This window comes from Nicotiana tomentosiformis, chromosome 4, assembly GCF_000390325.3.
Source record: "Nicotiana tomentosiformis chromosome 4, ASM39032v3, whole genome shotgun sequence".
Taxonomy (NCBI): Eukaryota; Viridiplantae; Streptophyta; class Magnoliopsida; order Solanales; family Solanaceae; genus Nicotiana; species Nicotiana tomentosiformis.
In genome coordinates this window covers 35,523,309-35,533,327 of record NC_090815.1, presented here as the reverse complement: position 1 = coordinate 35,533,327, position 10,019 = coordinate 35,523,309, and the positions used below count along the sequence as shown (strand labels likewise).

The 10,019-nt window shown below is 36.2% G+C and overlaps 1 protein-coding gene across 3 annotated transcripts; it reads right to left on the bottom strand.

The window, feature by feature from the left end:
• Positions 1–286: 286 nt before the first annotated feature.
• On the bottom strand, positions 287–7,085 carry LOC104099490 (putative late blight resistance protein homolog R1A-10). 3 transcript variants are annotated; one of them, XR_004507847.2, is made up of 3 exons: positions 3,324–7,085; positions 2,547–2,681; positions 287–601 (listed from the first exon to the last, which is right to left on the bottom strand). XR_004507847.2 is itself a non-coding variant. In XM_033656943.2 (3 exons), the coding sequence occupies exons 2-3, from the start codon at positions 5,944–5,946 to the stop codon at positions 2,677–2,679; spliced, it is 2,628 nt and encodes an 875-aa protein (XP_033512834.1). In that variant the 5' UTR covers positions 5,947–5,963; positions 6,113–7,085; the 3' UTR covers positions 2,324–2,676. The 3 variants fall into 3 exon arrangements, 2 of the variants coding, with proteins under 2 accessions (XP_033512834.1, XP_009604795.1); XM_033656943.2 differs by lacking the exon at positions 287–601 and having other exon boundaries at positions 2,324–2,681; positions 3,324–5,963; positions 6,113–7,085; XM_009606500.4 differs by lacking the exon at positions 287–601 and having other exon boundaries at positions 2,324–2,681; positions 3,324–5,863; positions 6,113–7,082.
• Between the last annotated feature and the right edge of the window lie 2,934 nt (positions 7,086–10,019).

The window sequence follows — 10,019 nt, the reverse complement described above, 5'->3', positions numbered from 1 at the left end:
TGGGTGTCGAGATCATTAGATACAGAGGTGTTGATGTTCAAAACTAAGACTTATTGCTTGTATTATTTGCAATTTAAAATTTTGCTCTTTGACAACAAAAAAAAAAAAAAGAAAAAAAAAAGAAGGAAAGATGACAACTTCAATAGTATCTCATGCCTTTGACGAATGTAGCACGAAACAATTATCAAACAGAAATCCCTAAATATAAGTTCGGAGTGAAGAGGGGAGAGGAGAGAAAAAAGGAAAAGGGTGTAACTAAATCCCTTGATTAAAGACACTAATAATGGATTGGGGCCTTTTAAGGTGGAATGTATATAATTTGTAAGTAATCCTTGTTTATGGCGGGTAATATACAAAATTAGAATAATTTTGGTAATAAGTTTCAAATATGGTATAAAAATGAAAAAAAATCCCTTTTCTGAATAACAAAAGAATAACATGGGATTCACAAGAATGAAGGCCCATGCCAACCGACGTAATAGGCTTTTGGTCTTCACAATTTGGGCCATGCTTATTTGACTTCAGTTCAACTGTCCAATTCTGCGCAACACAAGCCTGGCCCCGAAATACTGTATTATAATAATTGAGTTTTTCTCTGATCCTGGGCACAGCTTCGAATTAGTCAGGACAATGAGATTTTTATAAATATACATAAAGGGAGGAAAAGGATAAACGAAGAAGGGATTACTGTGAAAAATCGAATCCTTACTAGCAAAGTAAATATTTAAGTAGCCAATCAACTGGCCTTTTAGAATTTCACGAACTATGGAATTTGGATACCAACTACTACTTAAACCCAAAAAAAAAAAAAAAAAATGTACTATCTACTTTGGTAGTGGTACATAAAAAGAAGATTTTCTGTTTTTCTGACTGATATTTGTTTGGAACCAACAGCAAAAACAAAAAGTAGGCCCAACATCAAGCGCACCACTTATATTTACAATTCGTCTCAAAATCATTCAAACTGTCACATTGGTACATTGATACATAAAAAGATTATAAGAAAGTGCAAGTATACTAGATGTTGAGGAACAAGCTAAGGTGCGAACTTTAAAACATAAAGTCCATAGGGTAGATCAATCCATTCCATTTCTGGATACAGTTCCTTTAGTTATCAACTTATCATAGCGGAATATTTCAGATGGAAAAGGAATTGTGATAGCAATTGGCAAAATAGATTGTTGCCACAGCAGATTCAACAGTTCAAAAGACTAGAATAAGCTTTGAGAGAAATTTGATTTATCTGTATATTTCTTCATTGTAGAGCATGCATTTGTACAAGAGAAAATATAAAACCCTAACTATCAATGCTAATTAACTATATTGCCTATCCTATAACATAATGTAAGGAAAATATGTACAAAGTTTACAAAGAATGAAAACTAAATAGTATGAGTTCTGTATGTGTAGGAATATTCTAGATTCATGCATAGAATACACAGCTGTAATGTATTGTGTTGTGTCCATCTGGACCATTCAATATTAAATCAATCCAACAGGTCTAGGAAGACCGCTTGTCCACTGAGAAGGCTGACTCAAGTTATTTCTAACACTGGGTTTAGGACATAATTTAGTCATGTTTAGAGTCTTGTGGTACGATTAGAGTAGGCAAGTAAAACATAGACAGATTGAATCGCTAATCCATGTGGTGGAATTTAATTGTATCCAAACAGCCTGGACGTTGGGGTTGGGGTAGCACACCAGGGATCCTAGCTACTCAGGGATTAGGAGAACAATTACTTGTTTAAAAGACATTTAGTGAACTATGGTTCTAAATGTATGTATATTTGCTACAATATGTAATTATGTCCTCAGTCCGGTTTGGATTAGGTGACTACTGACTGAGCTGGTGAACTCACCTCCTTTTTTACTCTTTTTCTTTTACATATATAGGAATTGACAGGGCTGCTGAAAGATCGATAGCTACTTGAGGAAGACATATGTCGGTGAGCTCCACACATAGTTTCGTGCTATGTTGCTCGGACTCTCCAAAAATTTCTTCGCTTGCGTATCGGATCCTCCAAAAGTAATACATTTTTAAGGATCCGACATGGATACGGCATCATTTTGGAGAGTCCGCGCAACATAGGTTTCGTGGAGACTCCTTTATTTAGTTTTAGCTAGTTTATATAGGCATTTATTCTTGAGTTGCTACATGTATTGTACACTATACTCTTGTCTTCGGTTATAGTTAGTTTAGGAAAAAGAACACTTGGATATACCCATAATAATAGAATCCACATGAAAAAGGAAAAATGATAGAGCAAATAAGGTGTGCGACTACAAATGAACTTACCGGGATTGTGAACTTATTAAAACTTAGTTTTGAAATCATATGAAAATATTTAACTATTCAATCCATACTTAATTAAGATATTCTCTCCATCCCAATTTAAGCGGTAGTGTTCGACTAGACATGGAGTTTAAGAAAGAAAAGAAAACTTTTAAAACTTATGGTCTAGAACAAACCATACAAAATTTGTATGACTAAATCATCTCATTAAGAATAAAATGGAGAATTTAAAGCTAATCAATAAAAGGATTACCGTAAATCATCCATTCTGATTTCAGCTTATTCAGTTCATCTACGCTCATCCCATTTAGAAGCATAAAGTATCAAATATACTTATATTCTTAGTTGAGAATGTCCCTTATCCCTTCATCTTCTTCCACTTCTTAGCCTGGTAAACCAACAAATTCTCACTGCCTTAGACAAAGAGATTAGGTAAAAAAAGGAATAAACAAATACTGAAGCAAAATATAGATAACAGAGGAGGAATCTTTGTCATTCGGCAAAGAAAACTTTTATTCAACCAACGAACCCAAATATACAGTAACATAAAGAGCTAAAACGTCACAAAAGTATGGCACTTCCTTCATTCTAGTTTATGCGACTCTTTCATTATATATTGAAATATTTAACTTTTTTTGGTCAATAATTTAACTTTAAAATTTTCATTTTTTTTTTAGCTACACATGCTTAAAACCACATGACTTAAAAGTATTTCTTGCCTTTTTAAGCTATATATGCTCAGTCAAACACGTTCACATACAATAAGATGAAATGAATAATCCCTTTTTTGCAACTAAAAGAAAGGAATAATTCTAACACCTTTAAAATGATTTGACTAACAAGTGACGAATTGTTACATTTTACAAAACGCTAAGAGAAAAATGAGTAGCAAAAGGCCACTTTCCTTTTCATGACACCTACTTGTACTTCAAAGTCACATACCAATGAAGTCAATAGATTGCAAATTAAAAATAAACCAAAAAGAAAGCACAGACTAAAACTGTCTTGAGCGCACATGACTTTTACGCACCTCTAGTGTTGTAAGCGCGGACTGCAAGAATTTCATTTCCCAAGCATTGTTGTTCTTCTAGAATTTCCTCTGCAGAAGTGACAGCAGATTGGCTACAATAATGCAACTCAACCAATTTCAATGTGGGAATATCTCCAATCTCTGTAGGAATCTCCTTCAACTTATAACAATGTCTTAGAATTAGATACTCAAGGCTTGGAAGACTATCACTGGTCGCATGCCAGTGCACCAACTCCGTCTGGACAATGTCTAGCAACTTTAGTTTCTTGAAACCTCCTTCATCTAGATTCCAATTGCTCCCCTGAAAAGCAAAAAGTTCTAGTTTGAGCCCCTCAAGGTTAGGTAAGTTACTAAGCATTGTCATCTCCGTCCATAGTAGATGCGTCTCTGCAAGTATCAAACTCTTGAGGTTTGCTGGGAAAACGTCAAATGGTCGAGCACTCGGCCTTTGGAATAATTGTGCATCAAATGGAAGACGGAGAAGAATTCTTAGATTCTGAAGATCAGCTAAATAGATAAGATTATCTATAACATTATCCCATCCATCTTGATTGAGCTCAACATCCAATACCTTTACATGAGGGATTGCCATAAAGATTTCCTTCAAGTCGGAAGAAGTAGCAGTGCTTAGTGAAAGCTCTTCTAAGTTTTCTAGGCCCAAAAAATTTGGTGCCTTAGGAGGAGCAGGCACATACATTTTCCCAGGATAGAAATGTATCAAACTTGATATTTTCCAAATTTCTAATGGCCAGGATAATTCATTCGCAACTGAATGAACAATCAATGTCTGTAGATTCCACAGATTAGATATTGATGCCGGAACACTGGTAGAAGTGGCCAATGCAAGATATCTCAAGTGCACTAATTGTGTTATCTCAGTTGGAAAACGTAGAAAATAAATCAGTAGTACATCCAATACCCTTAGCAATTGAAAACGAGAATCCACTATTTTGTAGCATTCATAGTCGAGTAAAGAAGCATGTGGTTTATGCGTGCATGAGATGGTGCGAACTGAATCCAGATTGCCTTTCTCTAGGCCGATATTCTGGTTTTGTACAGCATCTTCATACAAAAATAGTCGATGTTCACTCTCCACGCCTTCTGAGGACACTTCGTAACATTCACTTATGACATGAAAAAACTTTTCGGCTTTCCCTTCTCTCAAGCATATTAGTCGAATGAGGTCGTGAGTTCTGCAACTTTTAATTTTTCCGCTTACCCACCCTCGACTATTAACCATAATCAAACTTCTACTAACTAGCTCCTCTAAACATTCTTCTCCTACTTCCTTTGGCTTTTTATGACTATTTCGCTTCAGAAAACCTTCAGCAACCCATATTCTAATCAACTTATCCGCAGAAATATCTGCATCTTCAAGGAAAACCCCCATATAAAGAAAGCAAGCTTTCAAGCTACAAGGCAAGTAGTTGTAACTCAGAGCTAATATTGCTAAACACTGCTGGGAGGTTGAACCTATGTGGGAATTCACATTATCAGCAATTTGTTGCCAATCATCATATGTCCTAATGATCTTCGACAGAAGCCCAGCGATGACAACAACTGAGAGAGCTAGCCCTTGACATTGTTTCGCTATCTGCTTTCCTACTTCCTCGAGCTGAGGAGGACAATCTTCATTTCCAAAAACCTTAAGAGATAGTAATTTCCAACTATCTTCAAGACTAAGAAAAGGGATGTGATGAGGAGGGAAATCATTGCCAGCACAATTAGCTACTTCGAGGAGCCTAGTAGTTATCATTATGCGACTTCCATTTTCATCATCGGGAAATGATCTTCTTACTTGGTCCCAAGCCTCTATAGTCCACATATCGTCCAAAACTATCAAATACCTCTTCCTTTTCAATTTTCTATGCACTTGGTCCAATAATTCATCTTCGCTCATATTGCGGTACATTGCCTTCCCACCTGGAGTGCCGAAGCTTAGGACATCCAAAAGCATTTCTTTTGCATCATATGCTTGAGAAACAGTAACCCATGAAGAAATATCAAAGCGTGGGGATACTGATGGATGATTAAATAAACTTCTAGCAAGAGTCGACTTACCGATACCGCCCATACCAACAATTGAGACAACGTTCAGCTCTGGTGTTTGCCTAAAGAGTTGATCTCTTATGATGTTGAAATCATCCTCCATTCCAACAAGACTATTTTCCTCATCCCAGACACGCCCTGATGAGCGCAAAGGTGAAGAAGTTATTGCTGAAAGATCTTTGATATCTTGCTGGTTATTGTGCCGGTCATTCTTGAACTTCATCACTTCTCCTTGTATGGAATCCATTACTTCTATTATTTGCAGCAACTCGTCATAAAGCTTACAACGAGCGTTGTTCTGCACTTTTTCAGAATCAGCCACATGGATTCTTCTTAGGCACAAATCAATTGTGTCTTCTGCTTTATATCCTGCATCTCTAATCTTTTCTTCCAAAAACATCAATGCTTCTTGATCACTGATCTGCTTTCCCGTGTCCTCAAGGAAAGATTGCAAGAAAGAAAGTGTTCCATAAAGTGAATCAACGGATTCCCTACATTCAGAAATCAAACTTGGATTGAATTGCAAGACTTGCTCTATAGTTGTCATAATGGAAGTTATAACAGCATAAGCCATCTCTCTCTAGCTAGATCCTGTTTGAGGGTTACTCGAGTGGGAAGAACAAAGAAAGTAATACTAATTCAGCCAAAAAGAACTGACGAAGAAAGTAATACTAATTCAGCCAAAAAGAACTATAGAAATGCACTAGTGCTTCTATATCCCCTCCCCTCCAAACACTCACCTAACACCACCAAGTTGTTTTCCTGAGAATTTTCTATTGGAATTTTGGGGCCAGGCCGGCGAGAGGGGTAGGTGTAGAGTGTGAGAAATTTTGTTTTTATCTGCCACAGAAGATACAAAAGCATCACAAGTAGTCAAATAGACATTGCCTTTTCAGAAGCACAAGAGCGCAGATTAAGGCTATTTAATTAAGCTCATTAAAAAACCTTGTACAACCATGTGAGAGTTCATTTTTCTAGGCCATAAATCTTGATATAATTATTGATTTCTATATTGCATATAACTGTTCAATCTGTTAAGTACTGAACTGGAATAAAGTAACTCAAGAAAGATTCTTGATTTTCTATTATACTTATCTGTCACTCCTTGGAGCTGGCTTGTGCAAGAGCTAAGAGGAATGGAATTGTAAAATTAAACTATTGTCGCACACACTCTGCAAGAAATTCACTCGCGCGCGCACACACACACTCTCTGCACAATATGAAACACTGAATTCCCCCATAGCTGTTCCTGTTCAGCTCGCCTTCATAGCTTTCTACCTCAAACACCGTCTTCTCCGTTGAAATGCACCACTATGAGCACTTCCTTCCACAGAAAGAACCTTCTCTTCACTGAAAACAGACTTAACAAAAAATCACTCCATTTACCCATTTTCACAAACACCATATCTCCACTATTTTGCGGCGGTGCTGTTGCTTATTCAGTTTCTAATCGAGTTCCCGGTTTGAGTTCAAACCCCTGTTCCGTGGTGGTTCTAATTTTTCCCTTCGACTCTCCCTCAGAGGTCCTGTACCTAATCAAAAGTTCTGTTTAATTTGTGTTTATGATATGGAGTGTGATATTAGCTTATGTCATTCTTTCATAAAGTTGTGAATGCATTTTTATCTGCTTGTTTTTGTGACTGAATGAATAAAGAGACACTGTCACGAGATCCTTTTAGAGCATAATATAGTGTGCTGAAACTGTTGGGTTTTTTGTCTAATCAGATAAAAAGGTGTGAATTGGAAATGGAAAGAACTAGGAGGGAAAGAAAAGTTTGAAATAATTTCCTTTACTAATGCACTTTGTCCCTCATCGGAAGAAAGAAAAAAAATCTTTGTGAGAAGCATATCTTCTAGCTTTTAAAGAGTTAAGAAGAACTGGCGCCTCGTGCCGTCGTCGTCACTTGGCTTCGGGGCTTTGGCTTCGGTCAATTGATATAATTGATCGTTTTTGAATTGGTAATACATAATAGTTGTTCTGCTATATCCTGCGAGAAATTAATCAAACAACCTTGGGCAATAGTGAGGGATTAAATATCTTAAACAAACACAGTTTTATGTCGGGCTCGGAACGTTATTCATTTCATTCTATTTCTATCTTTGGTTTCTGATTATATTTTATTTTGCAGAAATTATACTTTCGAATACAGATTATAACAAGCTTAAGGATTTTAATATTTTTTATATTCTGTGTTCATCTTATTTTCTGATGTGTTCATCTTAAGGAAATTAAAGTCTTTCTGACTTTAATCTCAATCCGAGATTAAAATCATGTGATTTTCTACTCGTTTGTTTGTATTTGATTTGAAGATATAAAAACTTCACGACTTACTAATTCTGGTTGTGTCAATTTCTTTTACAGAAAAAATGACAACAAGTACGGAACAACAAAATGGTTCTATTGGGACTATTGCTGCAATGGCTACTGCGTCTTCAAGTCGCACAACTCACGCACCGGCGATGGCACCAACAGAAAAATTCGGAAAGTTTTTCGGTGTGGACTTTAAGCGTTGGCAGGAGAAAATGTTCTTCTACCTGACCACACTCAATTTACAGCGCTTTGTCAGCGAGGACGTTCCAGTTTTGGGAGAAGAAACTCCTGAAAATGAGCGATTCGTGGTCACAGAGGCATGGAAACATTCTGACTTCTTATGCAAAAATTATATTTTAAGTTGCTTAGAAGACGGCTTGTACAATGTTTATAGCGTCATGAAAACATCAAGAGAATTGTGGAATGCTCTTGAAAAGAAGTACAAGAGTGAGGATGCTGGACTTAAGAAGTTTGTAGCCGCCAAATTTCTGGATTTCAAAATGGTTGATGGCAAAATCTGTCATAACGCAAGTCCAAGAATTGCAAGTTATTGTTCATGACCTCCTTGCTGAAGATATAAATAGAGTCAATATTCTTATGCAAGATATTGATTATTTTACTAATTATAAATTTATGATTGAAGGTATGGTCATAAAAGAAGCGTTTCAAGTTGCGGCATTTATTGAAAAACTACCTCCGATGTGGAAGGACTTTAAGAATTACTTGAAACATAAGCGCAAGGAGATGACGCTTGAAGACCTTATTGTTCGTCTACGGATTGAAGAGGACAACAAGGTTGCTGAGAAGAAGTCCCATGGTAACTCAACAATAATGAGAGCAAAAATTGTTGAGAAAACGTCTACAAGCAACAGAAAGAGAAATAAGTCGTCTGGTCCAAAGAATTACCCGAGCAAGAAAAAGTTCAAAGGTAATTGCTATAACTGTAGAAAGGTTGGACATAAGGTTGTGGACTGTCGTGCACCGAAGAAGGACAACAAGAAGAGTCAAGTAAACATGGTTGAAAAGAATGATGAAATGGAGGACTTATGTACCATGCTATTTGAATGCAACTTTGTAGGAAATCCCAAGGAGTGGTGGATTGATTCTGGAGCCACTCGCCATGTTTGTGCTAACACAGAGTTATTTGCCTCTTATATTCCCGCAGGGCCCGACGAGACTATCTTTATGGGAAACTCCACAACATCAAAAAATGAAGGAGTTGGGAAGATAGCTTTGAAGATGACTTCGGGCAAAGTTGTATCTCTAAACAATATTCTTCATTTTCCTGAAATTTGCAAGAATTTGGTCTCTGCTGGATTTCTTATCAAGAATGGATTTAAGTGTGTCTTTATTTCTGAAAAAGTTGTAATAAGTAAGAATGATGTGTATGTAGGAAAAAGTTACTTAGCTGAAGGCCTTTTCAAGTTGAATGTAATAGCTATTGATATCAATAAAGTTCAAGCTTCTTCTTACTTACTTGAGTCAAATAATTTATGGCATGCATGTTTAGGTCATATCAACTTCAAAACTATACGAAAAATGATTAACTTGGAAGTATTGCCTAAATTTGAATGCGATAATCTGAAATGTCAAATAAGCGTGGAATCTAAGTATGTTAAACATCCTTATAAATCGGTTGAAAGGAATTTAAATCTTTTAAACTTAATTCATACAGATATTTGCGACATGAAGTCAATACCATCTCGCGGTGGGAAAAAATATTTCATAACTTTTATTAATGATAGTACTAGATATTGTTATATTTACTTACATAATAGTAAAGATGAAGCAACTGAGGCATTTAAGCAATTCAAAAATGAAGTTGAAACGCAAATAAATAAAAAGATCAAAATGATAAGAAGTGATAGGGGTGGTGAATATGAATCTCCTTTTGAAGAAATATGTTTGGAATATGGCATTATTCACCAAAAAACTGCCCCTTACTCACAACAATCTAATGGAATTGCAGAAAGAAAGAATAGAACGTTAAAGGAGATGATGAATGCCTTGTTGATAAGTTCGGGTTTACCCCAGAACTTGTGGGGGGAAGCTATTCTTACAGCCAATCAAATACTCAATCGAGTTTCCCATAACAAAAAGCAATCCATTCCATATGAAAAATGGAAAGGTATGAAACCCAACTTAAAATATTTTAAAGTGTGGGAGTGTTTGTATAAAGTGCAAATTCCTAAACCCAAAAGGGTGAAGATTGGACTAAAAATGGTTGATTGCGTTTTCATATGATATGCAAGAAATAGTAAGGCATATCGCTTTTTGGTTCATAAATCAGAAAATCCCTACATTCATATTAATACGGTAATCGAATCCGATAATGC